Source organism: Mauremys mutica, chromosome 3 (genome assembly GCF_020497125.1).
Source record: "Mauremys mutica isolate MM-2020 ecotype Southern chromosome 3, ASM2049712v1, whole genome shotgun sequence".
Classification (NCBI taxonomy): domain Eukaryota; kingdom Metazoa; phylum Chordata; order Testudines; family Geoemydidae; genus Mauremys; species Mauremys mutica.
The window spans coordinates 200,434,817-200,460,480 of record NC_059074.1 but is presented as its reverse complement, the minus strand read 5'-3'; the positions used below and the strand labels follow the sequence as shown (position 1 = coordinate 200,460,480).

General features: G+C 43.1%; 1 protein-coding gene across 2 annotated transcripts in view; it reads left to right on the top strand.

Moving 5' to 3' along the window:
* SNAP25 (synaptosome associated protein 25) overlaps window positions 1-25,664 on the top strand; it is a 93,530-nt gene that overhangs the window by 56,983 nt on the left and 10,883 nt on the right. The window contains exons 4-5 of one of the 2 annotated variants that reach the window (XM_045008752.1): window positions 10,998-11,046; window positions 22,339-22,456. In XM_045008752.1, coding sequence (XP_044864687.1) covers window positions 10,998-11,046; window positions 22,339-22,456 — 167 coding nt within the window. Of the gene's footprint in view, window positions 1-10,997; window positions 11,047-22,338; window positions 22,457-22,594; window positions 22,713-25,664 lie in introns of both variants that reach the window. The other variant, XM_045008751.1, reaches the window with a different exon arrangement.

Genomic DNA, 25,664 nt, shown 5'->3' with positions numbered 1-25,664 from the left:
ACACTGGATTCATGCCATCAATCACCTATCAGGTCCCCTGGTCAACTGACCTATGATTTCAAACGAGGCTGTTAGACTTTGTTTATGGCCCTCAGACATTTAATAAGTCATCAACCTTGACAAGCTTAGTATTTTAGGGCACCTTTGACCCTCGTGCCTGATTTGCATCGACAACAATGGGAGTTCCAAGCAAACACAAAGGGAGGGAAATAGCCTTGAGTCATACGTTTGTAAACCAGCATAAGCCCCAGCCTTCATTTCCTACCCTCATTGAAATCAGTGGTGGTTTGCCTTTGACTCCAGCTCAAATGGAGTTGGGCCTTGTATTGTGAAGCCCTACACCTACGGATCAGTAATCACAACAGCTATAATTCTCCTCCTACCTACTTCATCTCTCTCTCGGCTTGTTCCCTCACAATTCAAGAATGCTTCTCTCTCCCCTATCCTGAAACAACCCCACCATAACCCACCTACCTGTCCCTCTACCACCGCCTCCCTCCGCCACTTCACTCAGTGAACATGCCTTATGCAATCAATCCCTCACTTTCCTCTTCTCTAGTTCTACCCCTGAGCCTTTCTATTCTCATTTCCAACCTTTCTACTCCACTGAAACGGGTCTGGCAAACACAGAAGAACAGACAGGGCCTGCCCCAAAGAGCTTAAATAGCCGAGACAGACAAAGGACGCAGGGATAGCAAGTGCTTTGTCCCAGTCAGTCAGTATCACACCTGTGTGTCTTGAGTCCTAATCCAGTGACCTATCCACTGACTGTATCTTCCTGCATGGGTGGACTAGCCTATTGTGAATGCCACTGGAATGAAAATATTAAATAATAGTAATTGATCTCCATGAGAAGAAGACTGGAATTACTGAGTTTGCTGATCAGACCATATAGGAGCCCAGCACTTCCTGGGAAGAGCTCAGCCGATCACAGGATCTGTCTTTTATTCGTCTTTATACAGGAGCTTCCCATTCAGTCCAAGAATTTTCTAAATATAGCACTGGTTAGGCTGAAACATCAGCAGAAATCTCTCGCAGTGATCTGAGCATCATTTCCATTAAGGTGACTACAGAAGGCCTTTCAGATTTCCTACCACAGTCTAACAGTTGGTTGGTTACTCTGACCCCATTTCCAGATATTTTTAAAATATTGCAGTATTTTAGCAAGCTAAGTTGAATAGATGTAGGGCATGTGCATTTGAACTCAAACGTGCACTAGTCTGATTTAATAAGAGACAAAAATCCAATTAGAATTGGATTCAACTTGCTTCATTGAACTTGTCTAGTGTTTAGGAAGGAAAAGCCAATTATAGCATTCAGTGAAAGATTCTTGATTATATTCTCTTGATACGATAATTCTGATATTCTTATTTAGGAAAATAAAGCCATCTATATTTTTGTAGCAGTGGTAATATACTTTATTTGTGTTATGGTAGCACCTGAGGGCCCCAGTCATGGCCCCACTGTGCTAGGCATTGTGTAAACATGTAACAAGAAGACACTACTTGCCCCAGAGAACTTATTGTCTTAGTCATTCTAAGTAGTATTCCAGCTACGTAGGACTGAGACTTGCCCTTCTGATACCCTGTAGGGGTGCAGAACATTCCCTTACTGCTTTGCATGGGCTATCCGCATTGCAGCATGGGACATCGATAACAACCTCTGTTTGGATGCCACTCCCATCCACTCCCTGTGTAGATGGGCAAGGAGTGGCAAGTGCAGAATGCACCTGCCAGGGGAGATGCGCCAAGGCGAAACAGAAAGAAGGGTGTTACTGGTCTATATTTTATAACGCTCTTTGCCAGGAGCAGATTGCTACCCACCCTGGAGCAACGGCAGAAGCAAGAAGGGGACTGTGAGTGAGACACCATTCATCCCGTGTCTGCTCCTGAGGCAGCGCAGCTACCCTCTGGCAGGGCAGGTTATAGAGTCTCGTCCATGATATGAACTGGACACTGACAACACCCACACAACGTGTAGTATATCTAACAATCAGCGATTATTCGAGCTAAGTTTGAGACACTCCATGGTTGTAATAAAGTGCTACCGATTTATATATTTTATAGTGCTTCTGTGCAGGGTTTGTGCCCCAAAAAAGCAATGAATTGGGGCAGAAGGACTGGAACTAAGCTATAGTCATGCACAATTTGGAGCCAACAATCCTTCATGTTTTCCAGTTCCCACTTTTCACCCCTGGGCTGATTAAATAATTAAATACAGAATAACCCAGTAGGGAAAAGGCAATGTTTCTTCCATTGTTTCCCTATGAAACCAGCTTGGCCTTTAGAGAAAATCAATTATTATTATAGGGGAGGGAGGAGATGGTTTCTAGCCATAAAATAGAGGGGGGAAATAAATCAACAAGATCAGTACTGCAGAAATCCCAGGAAGAAAGTGCTGAGCAGCTTATCATAGAAGATTAGGGTTGGAAGAGATCTCAGGAAGTATCTAGTCCAACCCCCTGCTCAAAGCAGGACCAACCCCAACTAAATCATCCCAGCCAGGGCTTTTGCCAGGCCTTAAAACCCTCTAAGGATGGAGATTCCACCACCTCCCTAGGTAACCCATTCCAGTGCTTCACCACCCTCCTAGTGAAATAATGTTTCCTAATATCCAACCTAGACCTCCCCCACTGCAACTTGAGACCATTGCTCCTTGTTCTGCCATCTGCCACCACTGAGAACAGCTGAGCCCCATCCTTTTTGGAACCTCCCCCCTTTTCAGGTAGTTGAAAGCAGCTATCAAATCCCCCCTCACTCTTCTCTTCTGCAGACTAAATAACCCCAGTTCCCTCAGCCTCTCCTCGTGTCATGTGCCCCAGCCCCTGATCATTTTCGTTGTCGTCCGTTGGACTTTCCAATTTGTCCACATCCTTTCTGTACTGGGGGGCCCAAAACTGGATGCAGTACTCCAGATGTGGCCTCACCAGTGCCGAATAGAGGGGAATAATCGCTTCCCTCTATCTGCTGGCAATGCTCCTACTAATGCAGCCCAGTATGCCGTTAGCCTTCTTACAACAAGGGCAAACTGTTGACTTACATCCAGTTTCTTGTCCATTGTAATCCCCGGATCCTTTTCTGCAGAACTGCTGCTTAGCCAATCGGTCCCCAGCCTGTAGCAGTGCATGGGATTCTTCCATCCTAAGTGCAGGACTCTTGTCCTTGTTGAACCTCATCAGATTTCTTTTAGCCCAATCCTCCAATTTGTCTAGGTCACTCTGGACCCTATCCCTACCCTCTAGCATATCTACCTCTCATCCCAGTTTAGTGTCATTTGCAAACTTGCAGAGGGTACAATCCATCTGCAAACTTGCAGAGGGTGCAAGATGTTGAACAAAACCGGCCCTAGGACTGACCCCTGGGGCACTCCGCTTGATACTGGCTGCCAACTAGAAACTGAGCCCTTGATCACTACCCGTTGAGCACGATGATCTAGCCAGCTTTCTATCCACCTTATAGTCCATTCATCCAATCCATACTTTTTTATCTTGCTGGCAAGAATACTGTGGGAGACCATATCGAAAGCTTTGCTAAAGTCAAGGTATATCACATCCACCACTTTCCCTATATCCACAGAGCCAGTTATCTCATCATAGAAGGCAATCAGGTTGGTCAGGCATGACTTGCCCTTGGTGAATCCATGTTGACTGTTCCTGATCACCTTCCTCTCATCCAAATGCTTCAAAGTGAATTCCTTGAGGACCTGCTTCATGATTTTTCCAGGGACAGAGGTGACACTGACTGGTCTGTAGTTCCACGGATTCTCCTTCTTCCCTTTTTTTAAAGATGGGCACTATATTTGCCTTTTTCCAGTTATCTGGGACCTCCCCCGATTGCCATGAGTTTTCAAAGTTAATGGCCAATGGCTCTTTAATCACATCAGCCAACTCCCTCAGCACCCTCGGATGCAGCGCATCTAGCCCCATGGACTTGTGCATGTCCAACTTTTCTAAATAGTCCTTAACCTGTTCTTTCACCGCTGAGGGCTGCTCACCTCCTCCCCATACTGTGCTGCCCATACTGTGCTGTCTGGGAGCTGACCTGGTCTGTGAAGACCGAGGCAAAAAAAGCATTGAGTACTTCAGCTTTTTCCACATCATCTGTCACTAGGTTGCCTCTCCCATTCAGTAGGGGTCCCACACTTTCCCTGACCTTCTTCTTGTTGCTAATGTACTTGTAGCAACTCTTCTTGTTACCCTTCACATCCCTTGCTAGCTGCAATTCCAACTGTGCTTTGGCCTTCCTGATTATACCCCTGCATGCTTGAGCAATATTTTTATACTCTTCCCTAGTCATCTGTCCAAGTTTCCACTTCTTGTAAACTTCCTTTTTGTGTCTAAACTCACCGAAGATTTCTCTGTTAAGCCAAGCTGGTGGCCTGCCATATTTGTTATTCTTTCTGCATATTGGGATGATGTATTCCTGTGCCCTCAATAAGGCTTCTTTAAAATACAGCCAGCTCTCATAGACTCCTTTCCTTCTTATATTAGCCTCCAAGGGAGGCTCTCCTTAGAGAGTCAAAGTCTGCTTTTCTATAGTCCAGGGTCTGTATTCTGCTGCTCTCCTTTCTTCCTTTTGCCATGATCATGTCATGGTCACTGCTGCCCAGATTCCACCCACTTCTACTTTCCCTACCAATTCTTCCGTGTTTCTGAGCAGCAGGTCAAGAGGAGCACGGCCCTAGTTGCTTCCTCCAGCACGTGCACCAGGAAGTTGTCCCCAGCACTCTCCAAAAACTTCCTGGATTGTCTGTGCACTGCTGTATTGCTCTCCCACCAGATGTCCAGGTGATTGAAGTCCCCCATGAGAACCAGGGCCTGTGATCTGGAAACTTTTGTTAGTTGTCCGAAGAAAGCCTCATTTACCTCATCCTCCGGGTCTGGTGGTCTACAGCAGACTCCCACTACAACACCACCCGTGTTGTTCTCGCCTCTAAACTTAAACCAAGGAATCTCACCAGGCTTTTCTTATGCAGACATAAGAGCTGCTTTGTAAACCCCAAACCAAATGGAGCTATTTTCTCATGTTGTTTTAAGATTTGGTTTTACATTTAAGCTCATTGACATTTCAGAATGGAAACTGTAGGGTATAAATGTTTCATTGAATAATCCTATGATGCCATTTCAAGCTGGATGTTTAATGTAGGGTCACTATTTTAATTGATTTTCACATACATTAACATGCCTTCATCTGTAATAGGGAAATGTTTCCCCATGATATCGCTCTTTCATTCTGAATGTTCCTCAATGGTATCCTAACAAGCACCACATAAAATAATGTTTTGGACAATGTAGGGCCTGGTCCAAAGGCCATTGAAGTCCATTGCAATAATCCCTTTGATTTCACTGGTCTTTGGACTGGGCCCCCAGTCAGGAAAGAGTATTACTTAGTTAATGTATCTCTGTGGAAGCAAGTTATCTGCCAAAAAATGAAGCTGGATCCTAAAAGATTATATAGCATGCCTTGTAGCAATAGACTCAAGGAGCTCAATCTATTTAGCTTAACAAAGAGAAGGTTAAAGGAAGTGACTTGATTACAGCCTAGAAGTACCTACATGGGGAACAAATATTGAATAATGGGCTCCTCAGTCTATCAAGAGAAAGGTCTAACGTGATCCAGTGGCTGGAAGCTGAAGCTAGACAAATCCAGACTAGAAATAAGGTGTAAATTTTTGATGAGTAATTAACCACTGGAGCAACTTACCAAGGATCATGGTGGCTTCTCCACCACTGACTATTTTTAACTCAAAATTGGACATTTTTCTAAAAGATCTGCTCTAGCAGTTACTTTGGAGAAATTGTCTGGCCTGTGTTACACAGGAGGTCAAACTCGATGATCACAATGGTCCCTCTGGCGTTGGAATAGGTGAATTTTGGTGTCAATTGTAAGTATGCAGGGCCAAATCCTTCAGTGGTGTAAGCTGGCATTGCTGCCTTGAAGTCACTGGAGCTATATCTGTTTCTGCCCACTGAGGATCCAGCCCACAGACTTCAGTAGAACTACATTGATTTACACCAGCTGATGTTCTGGACTATCGGGTGAATTCCAGTAGTGAGAGAATGGATTAATTCCTTTACTCGGACTTAGAGAGACAACACTGCACTGCATAAAGCTACTGCTAACTCGAAAAAGGGGCTGAGGAAATATACTATAATGCTACAAAATGCTTTGTTAGCCAGACTTTTGTCTTTGGGGTATTGACACTTTTCTTTAGTGTCTTTGTGGACTGCTAGCAATGTCAGCCTGTCCTGGTAGATAATTGTCTGCATTAATTTATTCAGAACAAAGTCTATAAGCCATATTGATTGAAACAGAATTCTTTATTTAACTGCGTGTTTACATCTGCTATAGGATTTGGTCATGATCAAGCATATACTTATTTTTCAACGTATCTACCGAAACATATGGAAAACATTTGCTGATTCACTAGCTGATTTATTTTCTGGGCTAGATTTCCTCAGTGCCTGGCACCTTATGTCGTCCTTTGCACCTGTGCAAAGGAGAAGTGTGCATAGACCTCCACTATATCAGAAAAGGTGCATTTTGCAGCCACTTAGCACAGGTGTGAATGTCTGCACAAGGTGCAAAGCAAGGAAGAATCAGGGCCATTCTGTTTCTGAAATAATTGATGGGGCTTTTGAGTAGTTTTACATTGTCCTTCCCAGTTTCATTCCCTCCTTGGGAAATTAAGCCATATAATGATAATACTTAGCAGCTATATACCAATGCATTTCACCTTCAAAGTGCTGTGGAAACGTCAATGGGAGTCTTTCCATTGACTTCAATGAGCTTTGAATCTGACTGTAATAAACTATTGTTAACATTACAAAAGATTGAGGGTAGTGTATGTCATTATCACTGACAGGGTCAAATTCTGCTCTTGGTTACACTGATTACATTGAAGTTATGCCAGATTTATAACGATATATCCAAGAGCAGAATTTGACCCATAGATTTTAAAATCATACACCTCTCCAGATTGTACTTTTCTAATCAGGAAATAGAGCCAGCAAAGCATTTAAGCATGCGCCTCACTTTAAGCAATGGGTTGACTCACATGCTTAAAGTTAAGCACGTGTTTAAAATCTTTGCCGAACGAGCGCCTTTATGAAAAGTCTACTTTATTAGTACTTAGAATGCTGGAGCTTAGCAGTGCTGAATAATGGAAGAATAAGAACTTATTGCTCTTATACATTTTTTGTTTTCTATTCTATTAATGCAATTAATTTCTAACTAATCAGTCACCAGTTCAAATGCAGCTCAAGTGCTTGATGACATAGTTTTTCCATTTAAAAAACTCTAATTGGCCTCCATAGAAGTTCCATTTGTGAAAGGGACTTCGGTCAATACCATCTGATGGCTGTTTGGTGGTTTATGTGAAATGTGTTGGTGGTGTCAGGCCAGTCCTTAGTGGATATATGTCCACATTGCAAAAAATACTATGGCAATTTGCATAATTGGCATCTTGGCATTCCCAGCAGAGACCCAAGACTGTGTGGTCATGGAGACTGAACTACTCATTCCTAGAGTCAGGGCTGAGAAATGTATTGAGGAGATTGCCTTTCTGCTGCCCATGATGTACCTGTCCTGTGGATAAACAAAGGATTGCAGCCTCCAGAACCACCAGTTCAATACCTTACAAAAGCCCTAGAGTTGATGATTTATTTTTCTGAAGACCAGATATATAAAATGTTCAGGTTTTAATAATGCTATGGCAAAGCATGTTGGTCCAAATGCTCTTCTCAGGTACAATGGGAAAACAAAGGTCGTCTAAGTATTACTGAGAAGAGACAGTTGCATATTTTAATTCGTTAGCCCAGATTTGGAAAACCTGCTTTTATGCTACTTCAACAAAAGGAGACCCATGTCCTGTGTATAGGCTATATCTCTCTGGGTCTGAGATACTTCAAGAATCTGATCCTGCATTTATCAAGAAACTAAATCTCCTGTTGTCTTGAATGTGAGCTCCATTGTGCAAGAAATTTCATGACCTTAAGCCCAGGATAATTTCACCACTAGCATAAATGGGTGCAACTCAATGGATATTGACAGAGTTTCACCCTCTTACCTCTACAGTGAATTCTGGCTCATGTGTGGGATTCTCGTGGTTGTTTTCTGTGGGCTTGGAGGGCATTTTTGGGTTCTGAATTATAACCGGAATTACAGGGGTGTCGCTTTCCCATTCCAGTGTCAGCAGGACTTCCAATTCTAAAAACCTGTCTTCAAGGTTTATGACCCACTTGCTATAATATTCTTCTGGGCTGAAACTTGGCAAAGTCAGACTTACCCTAGAAGCATATGGTTTAGTTTGTCACCTCCTTACACACACTTTCTAACCACCAAAATCCCATTTGCCCTTTATTTTTTAGGGTGGGATTTTTCAACAGCACTCCACACTGCCCTCTGTTCCCATTAACGTGAATGCGAGTGTTCATTCTTCTAAATCAAGGAGGGTTTCACGGTTTCAGATGAATCCTCAGTTTGCTGATATTGAGGATTTTCGAAGACGCTCATCTGTGTTTTGGCACCAAAATCAATGAGGAGGTCTCCAAAAAAAAGCTCAGCCCATATTGGACGTTGAGCTGTTTAGAAAATCTGGCCAGAGGTGTCTGTAACAAACCGACACTGTCATTTGGTTTGTCTGTCTGTGCTGCAAACTGGAATGTGAGCGCAGCACCTGGAGACCTTGCTTTAATCTAGCCAGCTCGTGTACCGCAGCAGCACAGGCTGTATCCAGGACCTTGAGTAATTACTGAAGTGACTAGCCCACGCTGAAGCCTGTGCTGCTATTTCTCCTGGGGAATTAATGCACATTTGCAACATGTCCATGGCCTCCTGTGGAGCCTGAAGATTAAACCTTCTGTTAAGAAAATGACTGTTGTCTAAAATGTTAATTTCCAAATGCATGTATGACGACGTATGCTGCAATCACATCCTGTGGCGTAGATACACCCACAGCATCACGCTGTGAGGTGCTGGGAGAAAAATCTGGCTCTTCTTTAAGTCCCTGTAAGGGAGCTGAGCTCATTTGAAAATGTGGGCCTAGCCATTTAGTCATGTGTGGAGGAAAAACAGCTGAAAACAAATGATAAAAGAATGTTGGGATATGAGTAGATTATCACCTAGCACCTGATCCAGCTCCCATCTAAACCTGCGGGAACCTTCCTCTTAGTTTCAGTTGGCTTTGCGTCAGGCCTGGAATGCACACAAATATATCCGCTGTGCACTCATTTAATAAATTCTTAGATGATCGCTTCTATATTAACCCTGTGGCAGCCTGTGGAACAGGCCTCCTTGGTAATAAATACAGAAGTTTTTGATCAACAGAAACGGCAGCTACGGTCAGGTAGGCAGAAGAAAGCTGCACTCATTTTCCTCAGTGCAAGGATTTGAACAGATGGACTTGCCACCAAATGCAAATCATGGAGTCTTTCTCCAGGCACAACTCCCACGCATGCTACCCGTCTCACCTGAGTAGGGGCTACAGAGTCAGCCAGTGCAGCCCAGTATTTGGCAAGGATGTTTTTCACTGCATTTGGCATTTTTAAGCCTGGCAGTGGCTGGCTTTGCTGAAAACTGACACCACACGTCACGCTACAAAACAGCAAGGATCATGGGCAAGGAATTCAATCTCCTTATACTGCTGCACAATGGAGGTAATAATCCTTATCTCCCTCACCGGGGTATTGTGATACTCAGTTAATAGATACCAAGGAGGCAGTTAAACTGTGCAGAAAATAGTTGCCTGGGGCCCCTTGCTGGCAGCCCTTATTTCCCGGCAATGTGTCAATATTACAGTGTAGGGCCATAAAGAACTTGTTTCCTCTGCTCTTGAAATGCAACAGACATGAGCATTTTCAGACCCTCAGTTATACGCAATGACTGTTCTTGCACTGAGCAGGAAGAGTCTAGCTTATCCTTAGTAATTAAAAAAATGCCATTCTGGTCTATGGTATAGTTTAGGGTTGAAAAACCAACAATATAATTTATCTCCTTCCAAATCGATGACAATAATGGCAAAAGCTGTGTTTGTAAAGGGCATTATGCCATTTGTACACTTAGGTGGGATTTTTAAAAGGGCTCAGCATTGGCCTAACTGTTCCCTTGGAAGTCAATGTTGACTTCAGTTGGGAGCAAAGTTAGGCCAGCACTGAGTTGTTTTGAAAATCCCTCTCCAAACTGGACCCAAAGCCCACTGAGGTTAACAGGAGACTTTCCATTGGCTCCAATAAGATTTGGATCAGCCCCTACATCTGTTAAACCTTTGTGCCAAGAAATGATGCATACAGGCAGTCCTCGACTTTACGACGTTCGAGTTACGACGAATGGCACTTACGACGTTTATAAATTGTGATCGTGTTTCGACTTTATTACGTCAGTTTCGATTTTATGACACTCGAGCAGACATTATTCCTTTGGGAAATTCGAGTTATAATGTTTTTGACTTAAAATGCCATTTTCAGGAACCAACTGCGTTGTAAATCCAAGGACTGCTTGTTTTCAGCTGGAGTATTAGCCAGTTTTCTGAAAGGTTTCCTAATACATAGTGAGGGAGAGTAATATGTCTTCATGGCTTCATACAATTGGTTCCAGTCCTCATACTTTACCAGTTTCTCCTGGGGAATTAATGCACATTTGCAACATGTACATGGCCTCCTGTGGAGCCTGAAGATTAAACCTTCTGTTAAGAAAACGACTGTTGTCTAAAATGTTAATTTCCAAATGCATCCCTGGGATTTTCCATTTTTTTGTAGTAGCTCTGTACTCCAATGAGTACTAAATGGCTTATGGCGCCATGGAGAATTCTCGGTTTCCATTACAGTATTCATTCATATGAAGGCTTCCAATTATTCAACTAGCCCCTTATGACCTTACCATACTTTTCACTGTTTTTCCTTTGTCTTCCTAAATCCCAAATCTAGGGCTAATTGTTCCCTTACTGATCTCTCTCTTTCTCTCTCTCTCTCTTCTCATCTTGCTTCCATTACTGGAATGTAGAGTAAAGATGCTGGTATCAGGACTTTGGTTATGTTGGATGAGCAAGGAGGTAAGTTCAAATTGCTTCAGTCAAAAAATAAAAGCACTCTCAAAGCAGTGTATTAATTATGTGCAATTATAAATAATCACTAGTGCTCTTAAAACACACTTGTGTGTATTTGTGTATGAGATTAGATCTGTCATAGTCTCACTGTCTCTAACCTCTTTGTGTAATAGAGTGACCTACAATAAGCAAATGGGGGGCTATTTTGCCTTTGATCTGTGTGTATATGGCACCCATTCATGTAAAGGGACCTGTTTCAACACCCATTGAAGTCAATGAAAAGCTTTCAATGGGCTTTGGATCATGCCGTAGCGACGTACAAATGCGAGATAATGTGTCCCTGAATACTTTGTTTCAAATACAGTATCATTTATGCAGGCGCTGTATGATTTTTCCCTTTTTAGCTGAGATTCAAGAGCAGGCAGCAATCCCAAACCACAGAGAAAAATAAAGCAGGCGCATCAGATGAAGTCAATGAAAAGTGATGGCAAAATATAGCTCATTATGATGTACAGAACAGAAGCTTATAGGATTAGAAGGGAGCTCAGTGTATGGATCTGATATGGGCAAAACCAGAGTTGGATGTGTTTAATGACACTCTTTGCCCATTGTATTCTTGATGACCAGTAAATGGAATGTTTTCAATAAAATTAAGAAGCATCCATTTTGCTGCAGTCCCACAGCAGCAACAAAATGGTATCTCCAAAAAAAATTCCCCGATGTACTGTTAATTCCTGCTGCCCTATCTCATACCAGCCTCCAACGTGAGGCTTCGGTACATCTTTGAATAGAACAGAACATGAAACATTAGTGGAGAATGTTTTCTAGACACTTAACAACACTATACTACAGAAAAAAGCATCCGGAACAGTCTTGTATTACTAAGGAACTGAGCAGATAACATAACAGCCCTTTTCTTCTGTATTTTGTTTTTGGTTTTTTGCTTTTATGATGAATGCAACATGATAGTGGAATCTAAATAGAAAGTATTTTTCCCTCTTTGCTTTTTTTAAAAGAGCAAAATCTCATATATTTGATCAGTGAGTCACCATGAAATTATTGTCTTATTAAGTCTAAAAAGGGAATTTTCAGATCTGGGTCCCAGTGTGTATAGAGCCACCTCTGTGTAATATTTGCAGCTCCTGGTAATAAGGCAGTTGTTTCACCCAGTTCTGATGCCTGGGTAAGCTGCTCTGTATCACAAATGAATGAACAGAGGGGCTTCTTCACCGAGATGCTGCCAGTATTTCTCTTTAAAGGGAAAAGTGGGAATGTGCTTATAATATTATGCCAAAGAGCACAAGGAAGGTTTGGGACCAGATCCTAATGGAGCTGGGCCAATTTACACCAGCCTTGTAGTTGTTGTCTTGTGTCTCTTTTTGCTAAAAGTCTTACAAAGGCTTTAAGACCATAATATAAACATCGTTTATGATCCTCCGTTAATAACAGACTATTTCTGATCATGCCTCCCTCGGGCATCCAAAACTCTCAATTGAAGTCAAAGGGGCTACAGGTGTGACTGCAGCAGGCAGGAGTTGGCACTGCAAAAGTACAAGTCTAGAGGCCGATACCACATTCCTTGGGCGCTGAAAACTCCCACTGACACTATCTGATAAGCAGGATTTGCCCCATAACCATTACGTATACCTGCTTGAGTTCAGGCCTCTCATGTTTGCCCTGCGATAGTTAAGTAGAGCAGTGTGAAATATCTGAAACCAAAGTGAAAGCTCCTGTTTTGTGTTTCATTCCAAACTCCAAACTAACTGTACTGGAAAGTGTGCTAAGGTTCATGGCCTTTTAGAATGAACCTGAGCCTTGTTTTCTAGCTTTTTGCATCGAAACCAGACAAAACTCATTGGAGTTTCATCTGCTTTGGGGTTGCACTAAGTTCTACTTTAGACACCAGTAAAATCCAGAATAATAAAGTACAGAAAAACACATTTCAAAATAAGGGATACGTTCTCCTCTCTCACCACCCACAGAGCTCCTGCCAACATTTGTAATGGGAGTCTCAGGAATGGATCAAAGAGAGAATGCTTCCTAAGCCTGTTTTCTTTTAGTACAGAATTCTCCCCTCTGTACTGGGCAGCACAAAATCTATGCACCATTTAAGTCCAACTTCAGCCCAATTTTGAGGGCTTGAGTGGAATTTAAGTGGTTCATAAGCCATATGTAGACTTTCTGCACAGGAGTGAGTCTCACCCTTAAAGCATTAGATAAATCATTTTTTCACATACGATTTTTATTGGAATCAAGTTTGCACAGCTCAAACTTTTCATGAATAATACCAGCCAAGAGACTCTGAGGTCTCAGAAATCAAAGATTAGCTGTGTCAAAACAGATAGTGTCTGCATATATAACATGTCTCCTTTATGATGCATAGAAACGAACTGCACTTTTCAAATAAATCAATAAGCACAAATATTGTGAGTGAAAACCTGTAAATATCCAAATGAGTCTATCCATGCAATTCTCATTCCAGTCAACTGAGACCTTACTGCAGTGCTACAACATCCACATACAAGTTAGGAAATTGACAGATGCTGTTTCTCTCTCCATGAATGGATCTTAAATTTTCAAGTGCGGTTAATTAAAGTTGTGCCACACACAAGAACCCAGACTAGAATCAGACTGGGAATTTCAAAATAGTTTAAGGGAATTAGGAGCCTACCTCGCATTACATTTCAATAGGGTTCTGGTGCCTAACAACCTTCAGCTCCCTTGAAAACCCCAACCTATATCCACAAGGCCTGATCCAAAAAGGTCAGTGGGATTTTTCCACTGACTCGGCTAACTGCTAAAGTAGCACGTTATCATCTAACTGCTATTTTCCATTCACCATATTTTTGTCTCTTGAATATTCTTTGTTTTCAGACCTCTGCCATTTAGGTCTGATCCTGAAAAGCCTTATACATACAAGCAGTCCTGAGTCATGTGTGTAGTCCCATTGACTGGTCACTTGAGCAAGGATTACATACATAAGGGTTGCAGGATTGGGCCATTTGACCACTTTATAATCCAGGAATCTCATTATTAAATTCTCGTTGAACATACATGGACATTGTATGATCAGGTACTCAGCCAGTCAATACAACCGGAAAGACTCAGACAACATAAAAGCTTCCTTAAAATGGTTATGGTCATGTTTTAAGTGCTTCAGTAAATTACTCTGGTAATTATAGATTACAGCTTTCTCAAGTAAAAGAGACTGATCATGTTGCAAACCAAATATTGTAATCATGGCACTATGTTAAATGCATTTTAATTATGTTTGTGTCATTTTTAGCAGCGTGTCGTTCTAATAATAATTGCTGCAACTTGTTTTTTTTAAATTGTGATATACTTATTATGTGTAATTGGGCAAAATATACCTCTGATGGCTTTTAAAACCCTACAGTTACTCCAGTGTGTGTAACTCACGGATGTCTCAGCAGATTATCAGATGAATGAAAGCAGTTGTTAACACAGCTGCGTGATCTTTTTTCAGCTGACCTGACGGCACAAGTTACTTAAGATTATTAGGTGCCATCTAGACAAAGAACATTACATTGATCTTTCCAATGGGTGGCTAACAGAATAGCTAGTCTTTCCAACCACTCCGCACCCCTTTGGATTTTTCTGTTTGTAGGTTTTCTAGACAACGTATTTGCTTTGATGTTGTAGACATCTTACTAGAGACATTCTTCTGAGACAGCTTCGGTTTCAATAGCACAGAGCAGAACTCACTTTCTGGCATCAGTAAGCAAATGTCTTTGAGATCATCACTGCAGAGGAAAGAGGCCAATGCATCTTTTTAATAGCAGGTATTTAGATGGTTTTCTGGGTAAAAAGCAGTTTGCCTAGCTCCTCTTGGCTGGAAGAGTTCAGTCTAGTCTGCAGACCCAGCAGGCTGCATTGTATCCCTGCAGCCAGCTGCTGCAAGGTGGGTCATCACCCTGCCCTTTGTTATAATAGGTCCCCAGGGAATGTGACTGCCGTGAGAACTAGGGGCCTGGTCCCGTGCCCACTGAAGTCAGCGAAATCTTTCCAATGATTTGAATGGCCTTTAGATCAGGCCCTAATAGATGCAGAAAGATACTTGGTACCCAAAACTCCCGAGGGGCCAGATATTCCCTCCAAAGCCATTGGGATTAGCCTCAGTAAGGAATAAGTAGAAACTGCCCCTCCCCAGGGGAAATCCACTGAAAGATGCATAAAGGGAGAGGAGGTTCTCCTTCTGGAGATTTCGTTCCAGTCATTCCTCCCCTCTATGGAATATGCTGCAAGCCCCATCCACGGGCTCCGAGGATCCTTAAAGGTCCCTCACCCATCCACCCAGCTGCCACATGGTTTAACTGCAGCTCTAGGTCTCCATCAGCCCACCAGTGACTCTAATGGAGCTGCTCGATAGAGCTCCCACCGCCAGCAATTGTTTCTTCCACCCCTTAAAAGGGCATGGCAGTGTGAGAGGAGAGGGGTGGGATAGAACATGGCCTGAGATTACATCATCTTCTTCCCTGAGCTCTGAAGGGTTCCTGGGGAATGATGCACATTTTGCTCCTTCCCCGACTCCCCCACCCTGCCCACTCTCCCCTCGCAGGTCCTAGTGCATTCTGCAGGGCATGGGGGGACAGCGGACACTGCAGTAAAGGTGAATGGACCTCCTTCTGCTTATGCTGAGATCTTTGCATGTAGGGTTCCCTCGGCACATAGGCCTAGATTGTATGAGGACCTCAAGAGTTTGACCCACTGACTTCAGTGAAGATTGCAGCCTCTCCATGCTTCCCGGGGTCAAGCCACAGGATACTACTTTGTTTTGCTCATGTTGTAGATCTTATCAAGGAAAAAGCGGAGGAAATGCACTCTTGTGTTCTCCATTTAGGGTGTGTGACAAGATGGCTGATGTAGTATGGCGGGTCCTGCACTTTTCTTGGTGGGGGGGCTAAGATGCCACCCCTTGCCCCTGCTCTTGGGGCACCAAGGGCCGCACTAGTGGCCCGGGAAGGTGGTAAAGGAGGGAAGCGGGGGAGGGGTCTGGGTCTCCCTTACTGCGGTTTTCTGATCTTCTAAGTCTTACAGCACACCTCCAAGCTCCAGTCCTCCTCGCCTGACTTCCTGAAGCAGGGGGTTTTATTAGGTTGCTAACAGGGCCTTAACTGACTACAGGTGCTCCAATTAACCTGTAGCAACCCTCCCTAGTTTACAGGAAACCACGTCTTAATTAGCCGCGGGCTTATATACTTCCCTTCTACCACTCTCCCACTGCTCCCTGGCCCTCCTGTATCACAGGTGTTAAATACATGCTTAAGGTGCTTCTTGAGATTTTGCTTTACAAACCAAACTCCATCCGAAAGTACCAAATTACATCTGCAATCAATGGGCGTTAGGCACCTGAATACCACTGAGGAGATGGGCTGAAGTGACTAAGCAGCCTAAGACCTATTTTCAGAAGTGGCTTAGGGCCAGGCATTTAGGCAGACAGGCAACTAGTAAGATTTTCCAAAGCACCTATGACTCATGAGTAGCTGCTATGGTACTTTTGAAAATCCCTCTAGGCACTGTCTGAATCTATAGACACCCAAAATACCTTTTAAAAACCTGGCCCTAAGTCAAGTGAAAATGGGACTTAAGCTATTAAGTCACTTAAGTGCTTTTGAAAATGTTCCCCATACAGGCCAAGCCAGATCCCCCAACCCACACAGTTTCCTTATTTGTCAAATCATTCAAATATTGTATGTAAATCTTAAACTCCAAATCTGTGGTGCACTAATGGATTGTTTGTGCAATGACAATGGCTGTCATTCATTAACTATTTCCCCCACAGATGCTAACTTTAAAAATATGTTACAATGCAGCTGTAGTTACAGGGCGATTGTTCAAAAGTAGCTCGATATCACTCCTCGCAATTTAAGCTGACAGTGGGCGATGGGGCTATGAAGTGAAACCTGGCTCTCACCCATCAGCCTAATGGAATGACAACGTTCCCAGAGCTGTAGTTCTCACCCTCCAAGTGGAGAGAGTGCCCTTTCTCACCCAGGAGCACCATACTTGGATAGCATCCTCAGACAGGGCTATCCTTGACAATGGGTGCGGTGATTCACTCGCATGGTATGCTGCAGAAGGAAATAACAGGCTTGGTTCTGCTTCTGCTAAAGCCAGGGAAAGTTTTCCCATTGACTTCAGTGAAAGCAGGATGTACCATTCAGGAGGAAGGCCTGGGTTTCACACACAAAGGTTTCTCCCAAGACGAGACAGATGAATGCCTACGTCTCTCATTCGTCAGCCACTAGGAACGCAGTGTCCCAGTAAAAGAAGCCAAGCCTTCTATGCCACTGCAGTCCCAAACGCACAGCCCAGCAGAGCCCTTGTACCAAGCAAACAGGTTAATCAACCCAACTGCGTAATGCAAACGTCGGACACAAGCACTGGCCTCTGTGAAAAGCGCTCTTCCTACTCCACAGATAAGATCACCCAGATGAACTCCATGAAGCAAAAAAATCTACATCAGAGCAGTTGGCTTTAGCTGCTGTACCATGCCCGACTGTGTTTGGCCCTATCAGACATGGTGAGAATACGTAAGCTGCCACCACCTGGAAAACAGACCCTTGCCCCTCCTGCATGGTGAAAGCTAGCAAAGAACAAATCTTCCCAGCAGCAAGCAGGACTCATCAACCCTTTAGAGAAGAGAACCCGTCAACCCCATTGAAAAATGCCATGGGCTGACTAGACCTCAAAAACCCAATCCTTGATGCAGACCGTGTCTTCTCTCCCATTTCTAGGGAAAATTGCTGAGAAAGCAGTGACAACCAAGCTCCAATAACCTGTGACATCTGCCACTGCCTTGGCTGCATCACAGCTGGGCTTCAGAGCAGGTCACAGCATGGAGACATGGCATGACCTCCACATGGCAACGGACAGAGGTCATATTTCAGTGCTACTACTACTTGCCCTCCTTGCAGCTTTTGACACAGCTGAGCAAAAGGAACTGCTGGCCCACTTTCAGGGCGGAGCTGGAGAAGGTGTTGGCATAACTACAAAGGCTCCAATCAGTCCTCTCCAAGAGGACAGAACAGTGACAACTCCACCTGAGGAGTCCAACAGGGATCAACCTTGTCCCCATCCCTTTCAGTACCTACATGCGACTACTTGGAGTAATAGTGAGATGCCAGAATTCTGCTGCCGACAGCCCTCCAGTCACACCCAGCTGTAGCTCATTTTCCAAAGATGGCACCAACGCTGTCACAGAGACGTCAACAGTTGGAAGAAGAACAACTGGCTCAAATTACCCCTTGGCAAGACACAATGATGCTGGCCAGGAGAGGGGAAGTGCTTTGAAGAACTAGCCAGGACACTGGCTTCCCTCCCATCTGTACCACATTGGTCACTGTGGGGCAAAACGTCAAGGATCCTGTGGATTCATCCATGACACTCACTGACCAGACAGTGCCAGTGTCGAGAGCTGCCTTCTCTTTCCACTTATTAGGAGACTGCACCCTTGTCTCTCTCCGATAAGGCTCTGGCTATGGTGATCTGTGTTGCCATCATCTCCAGACTGGATTCCTGGAATTCATATCATTTGTAGCCATTTGAGATGGAGAGTCTGTTACACTAAATCACTTGGGAGCAGACCCTTTGCTAGTTCAAATTGTCATAGCCTCTGTCCCAGCTGATTTAGTACAATAGAGAGAATGGTAGATTAGGGGAAACAGTTAAATATATCTGACATTCACCTTTTGTTAGCCATCAAATTCTGTATCAATAAAAAAAAACAGTTTGGGCCAGATTCTGAGCTCTGTTATACCAACATAACCCACAATAACCCCACTTCACTTTTATTCCACTGTAATGGTGATCCGGATCAAGAGTCTGTTTATCCGTCTTGCTTGGTGGCCCAATCTTCAGCTTGTGTAAACTGGCATTGCTCCATTGAAGCCTCAGGAGTTAGGCTGATTTAATTCAGCTAAGAATCTGGCCAGTTGGGTTTAAATTAAACAAGCAGTTTTAGAAGGAGCAGCCAGATGTTGAGACTGCTGGGCTACTAGTGCAATACAGGGCTTTTTGGACTGATGAGGTTTCCCTTAATGGAAGATAGATTGTCTGTGTGGCCCTTGGTTCCTCGGGAATAGCATAAGCTCTGATGAAGGCTGCCATCAAGTGAAATCACAAACAGCAGCACACTCCCAAATACTGAAGTATGATGAATTAAAGCAGAGCTGAGGTGAGAAGTATCATTTAAAGATAAGCCCTTGAGCCATGTAAAATACACCCTTCTATTAAGCCTTGCCTAACCGGACATTATGGGGAATCTCTTGGGAGTAAAAGTTCACAGGCCCCCTCCTACTCTTGACTTCAGAGGATGTTTGCCTGCGTAAGGAATGCAGGATCATTCTCAAGGTTCATCATTCATATTTGATCCGTGATTGACCCTTGCTGCCTTACCCCAGTGCTTTTACTGGTCAAATGATGTTAAGAACATATATGCAGTTATCCTCTGAAAAGGAACTGTAAAAATGGCACCACAAGGTTCTGTATGGATTGCCTCTCTCAACGATGGCCGTGACAACATTTTCAAGTAAAAAGATGGTTCTTCTAACTGAGAGCCCCGTCTGGCATCAGCAAGTCCAGTTGTTTCATCACTGCCAGTAATAAGTAACCCATAACTGGGACTTAGCTCATTCTTGACATGATGCATGAGTCTGAATAGAATCCAGCTCACACTCCCACAGCTGCAAGGGCGTTCAGAGCTAAAGAGCATTAGCCAAATAGTCAGCAGCAGGTAGGACTTTGAATACCCAGGGAGCAGAGCAGGTGAGCAGAAATGCCATTTTTACATCACATGGGCACTTTTCCGAGGAAAGTGCCACTTTAAGACAGAACTGATGATCAAGTAAGATAGTTAAGCTCAGTATGTGAGGAATCTAATGATAATGGTCAGAGCAAAGCGTCTGTTAAGCCTCAACATCAAAATTATATTGTTTCTCAAAGCAAAACACCCATTTTATTTTTGGTTCTTCATTCAACAGTTTCATTTGACAAAGGGGGTGAAATACGTTTCTCAGATTTTCGTATCAGTGTTTAATTCTTGAACCCCGTGAAGTGTATTCCTTCTAAAGAACACTGTCAGGTAATTTAGGCCCCAAAATGTAGGGTTTAATTTAGATTCAGACAGTTCCCCGCAGGGCCGGCTCCAGCTTTTTTGCCGCCCCACGCGGCAAAGGAAAAAAAAAAAAAGGTAAAGCCGCGATCAGCGGCAGCTCTACCGCGCCGCTTCATTCTTCAGCAGCAATTTGGCAGCTGGTCCTTCCCTCTGAAGGGGACTGAGGGACCTGCCGCTGAATTGCCGCCGAAGACCCGGACGTGCCACTCCCTTCCATTGGCCGTGCCAAGCACCTGCTTCCTGCACTGGTGCCTGGAACTGGCCCTGGTTCCCCACACCGCTGGGAACCCAAACACATGAACATCCTGATAGGGGATGAGACCAAGAAAAGTGAAACCAACATACAGCCTGTTGACACACCTACTTTCACTTTCAAATTGAAAAAAAATAGTGTAAATACTGAATGGTAAATTCAATGTTTAGAATTCTTTCATCTTAAATAATTGGGGCTGAGATTATGGGTAAAATGCCCAACTCCCGTTAAAATTAATTAAAATACATTACGTTAATTGTAATGGGATATGGGCATCTAAATACCCTAGGAAACTTTGAAAACCTTAATCTCAGAGTGTTATCAGAAACCCAAGGAAGAAATGAGGTCTGCTCCTCTTCCCACTGAAGCCAATAGAAGATTTCCACTGACTTCAGTGGAGGCATGACGGGGCTCTCGTTTCTAAAATATATTATTTTTATGTTGACATGGTCCATTTAACTTCAGGCATCGCATTGCACTTCTATTGCATTTGTGTGTTCTCTAGTCCTTTTTTCCCCTCAGATCTACCACCTGGAAATGTCTGGATGTATTTTCTTGATCCAGTGCAGGAAATGTGAATTCAACCTTTTTAACCATTGTTAATCATTCCTTATTTGTCTATAGCCAGGATTGCTTCAATTGACTAAAAGTTCTGATGGATTAAAAAAGCAATTTTTGTCCAACACATGATGCTTCTTTCCCTTTAAAAGCAAACTAAAGCCCAGAACCTCAGCTGGTGCAAAATGGCATCGCTCCGTTGAAGTCAAAGTTAAGATCCAGTATCTCAATGGAGTTATGACTATTTGCAGCACCTAAGGACCTGGGCTAGGATTTTACATTACTGCATATTGCTGCTTTGGACCTTTTCTTTTCAGCTTTAGTTTCAGTAAAGAAATTACTATGTGAAATTATTCTCAGCCACAGAGTCACCTAGAAAAACGTGCAGCAAATTCAGCCCTAGTGTAAACAAGAACTCCATTGATGTCAGTGTCTGTATAAACCATGTTAGTGGGCTGGATACTTCACTCACTAGTTCTAATGCAAATCTGGAGTAACTCCATTAAATTAAATGGAATTATAGTGGCATAACAAATTGTTGTGAACTTCACTGAGGGTCCGAATACAAAGCCCATTGAAGTCAACTGGAATCTTTCCATTATCTTCAATGAGCATTGGTCCAGGTCTCTAGATTTGCATAACTCCCTTGACGCCGGCAGCGTTACTACTGACTTACAACAGAATCCCAGAGAGAAGAATTTTCTGATTAGAGATGGACCAGAACCAAGTTTCTGGATCTCAACTCCCCCAGTCTCTGCAAAAATGTGTACCCGGACATAGGTTTTAACTTGACAGCTCATACCCATCCCTAACATCATTACTAACTGTTCCCTCACTTACTCACCCACAAATCAAACCAGTTACATTGTCAATCGTCTAATTCAAAGCCATTTGCAAGTGTAAGTAATTAAGGTATTGTCCATTGAATGAGAGTCTCTCTTTTATTAATGTGCATAAATGCAAGATGATAACCCTATCTCTTTCTTTCTCTTGGATGTCATTGGTGTCTTAGTAAGTGGATGTACTGTATTATGTTTCTGGACTTTCAGGATTATGATCGTGTTTTCTTTCTACGTCATTACATCTTGTTTAATATATTTCAAACATCTCTCTCTTTTCTTTTTTTTTTTGCTTTGTTTTGCTTTACTCTACTCATGTTAGTAAAAGGCATCATACTTCAGCATCTAGCTTGGCATACATCCCAGCAGCAATGCATCAGCCCGGATTAATGCATTGTAATATTGCTATTAATTCAGTTTCCCATGGTCATTTTTCATGTTCTGTTGAAGACAAACAAACAAGCAACAAAAATACAATTCATTCCATGCTGTCATCCCTTTGTCCTGACCAGAACAACTCGATCGTGTTGAAGAAGGCATGAACCATATCAACCAAGACATGAAGGAGGCTGAGAAAAATTTAAAAGATTTAGGGAAATGCTGTGGCCTTTTCATATGTCCTTGTAACAAGTAGGTACTGGGTACCGGCTCTGCTATGTGGTGTCCAGTTTTTTGTCACAGTGAATGTCTGAAGTTTTTTGTCTTTTTTTTCTTTGTCCTTTTCCATCTGCTTCATTCTGTGGGGATAAAATACTTGTGTTTAATCAGAACAACTGGAACGCATCGAAGAGGGAATGGACCAAATCAATAAGGACATGAAAGAAGCAGAAAAGAATTTGACGGACCTAGGAAAATTCTGTGGTCTTTGTGTCTGTCCATGTAACAAGTAGGTGCTGCCTGCCTGCCTGAATCTTTTTGAGCACTCAAGGCCGATCTTGAAAGCCTTGTGACGCTCATCCTTGCTAGACACATGGACAGGATGAGCATGTGGCATGCAGATAGAACGATTCTGGTTCCAATGCATTCATCTCATAGTGTAGACAATTCAGTGGGAATTACTGTAGATGCATTAAAATCAGGCATACTGCAGTGAAAACTTTACTGTAAACACCTTTTAATGATAAAAGTTTCAACATTTTACAGAAAGTGTACTCTGTGGGACTACTACCTAGCTGACAAATATCATGGTAACATCAGGGGTGGTTTTTTTCTGGAGACCCTAAATTTTGAAACACGTTGTCATGATCAAGCTTAATAAAGTTTTTAAGACTCATAGCTCAAACATGCAGAAGAGGTCCTTTGGGACAAATATCTCTAACAATTATGGAAGAGAAATCACTATCTTCTCATTGCTCAGCAGCTATCTCCCTTGACATGATCTTGAAAGAGACATGTTGTTTTGCAGTTTGATCTCAACCTACAGTATTTACTATCTTGTTGCAAAAAATCAAATTTTAGAACCACTAAACTGGTCATGCAAAATTTCTCTCCATTGGGTAGAGAGTACACTAAGCAGAAATGTTGAAATGTGTCTAATTTGCTTGCATGCCGTCACACTCAAATGAAACTCTTATCCAAGTACAACGAAGTTTGTTTCAAATGCAGCAGAAAAATGTGATATGTGGTTGGGTGGGTAAGGAAGTGAGGAAATACACTGGAAAGACCAGATTTCTTGATGATAAAAGTCCAAGCATGCAGTCAGGCAATTTGAAGGATATTGAGAATATTGGGTTATGGAGAATACATTTATAATTAACCAACCCAAAGGTTTCACTGAGGGTTGGGTGATTATACCATGTTGCAGTCTTCGGAGGGGCTTGATTTAGTTCACAACTGGGGTCTTATCATGCTGCTATTCTTGGGCAAAACTGGTCAAAGCTCCCCTAGAATTCCCTGGGAATTTTCCCTGAGTAAGAACAGCAGGATTGGCATTTTTCTCTTAGCAATCACCGGGGGTTTTTTAAAGTTAATTTCTTGAGAGGAAATGTAATCCTGGTATTTGTCTGGGAGAGGGGAACGGGACATAAATGCAGTGGTTGAACTTAAAAAGTCAATTTTCTTACTCTGATGTGCTGCACTAAGGTATAAATACCCACTCCGGTATATATGTTGCCCCAGAGTGTGTCTAACCTTGCCTGGGTGCACAAGGTAGTGTTGGGGAGAGAACTCAAGGAGACACACGTGCGCCCATATGCCCTATGAGGGGCTACCTGCCACCTGGACTCTAGCACTGGTGTGGAGTTTCGGTTCCAGCCCTGCCTCCCATCTGCACTGGGGTGTGGAGCTGCAGGGAAGGAGCACATGCTGTTTCCTTTCACAGGGTAGATCAGTAGCCACATTTTTCCAGCTCTCCTGGAGTCATTGTACCTGAGATAGGTACAATCCCTCTGGGAGTTCCTGTTGGGGAGGGAATCCTCTGCAAACCCTATGCCACAAGTTAGCCCTTTAAATACAGAAAATCCCATGGGCTACTGCAGTAAATCTTGACTTTTTGACTGTATCATCTGTCAGGAAAGCCATTAAAAATGCAGGGCCAGATCATCAGCTGGTGTGATTCAGCTTAGCTCCATTGGCACCCACACAGCTGTGTCAGTTTGCACTGCCTAAGAATTTGGCCCTCAAATATTTACCACTTCACGGTGATGGCAGTACCATGGACTCTCCTGAGTGCATACAGAAAGGATCCTGCAGGGTTTTGGGGTGGTACATATTAGTTTTTAAAGGTGTCACCTCACTACTGATTGAGATGACTTGTTCAAAGTATCACATGGAGCCAGACACAAAAGGCTCAATAAGCAAGTGATACGACCATTCAGTGGGGGTACTCACGTTTTAAGGCTGCAGAATTGGGCTTGTATTGCTTTTAGCGGCAGTTCTCACAGACGTCAAGCCAGGAATCAACTGCTTTAGAAAGGGTGACTTATTAGAAGTGCCATTTGGCAGGAAGAAAAATCCATAAGGGCCTAAATACTAACACCACTACAACATGTTCCCACAATTCCTTTTCCTGGGTAGCCATAAATGAGGAGACACTTTCACGTATAATAATTCCCTGCTACATGTAAATAATGTTAAATGAACCATGTGTTCTAATTTAGGGCCCATTCCTATTTTCCTTTAGCAGCTAAAATTCTCAAGGGGTGAAATCTTGGCCCCATTGAAGTCAATGGTTAAACTTCCATTGGCCGCAATAGGGCCAGGATTTCACCCATTGATTTTGGACGGGAGGTTGGCATGCAAAAAGTGTAGGAGGAGGCACTAGGTGGGATATAAGAACTCACTGGAGATATCTTACTCTCTGCATGTGGCAAAGGTCTAAAAGAAAATGCATAGCAATAACTCTTATGTGCAGCATTTGGGGTGATAATCACTAGCCCTGTTTACAGACATTTCACTAATTCATTTCCAGAAATGAAGGTGTATCATACATTTCACCTAGCAAAAAAACCCTCAATTTCTTTTGTCTTACTAAATTCTAAGAGGTAAAAACAGCAGAATTGATAACTCTCTGGGAACCCCCCTTCAATGCTGTTTTATCGATATCCTTTTGGTACGTAACTCATCTTTGCACGAAACAAATTCCTAGCAGCTCCAGGGAGTGTGGAATTACATGATGGGAGTATCTAAAGCTTAGTTCAGTAACCTCCCGAATTCATCTTAAAGTCTGTTCACTCCCTCCACAAAAGTGCAAGCTGCAGGGCTGTTTCTCACGCACAGTCATAGGCGTGTGCAGAACGGGGAAATTGGAATTGGTCATTCCCAAGAGCTTGGCTGAAAACAGGCTCAGTTTCTGGAACAAAATGAAGTTCTTTGGTTACAGACCCAAAAAGCTCACAAT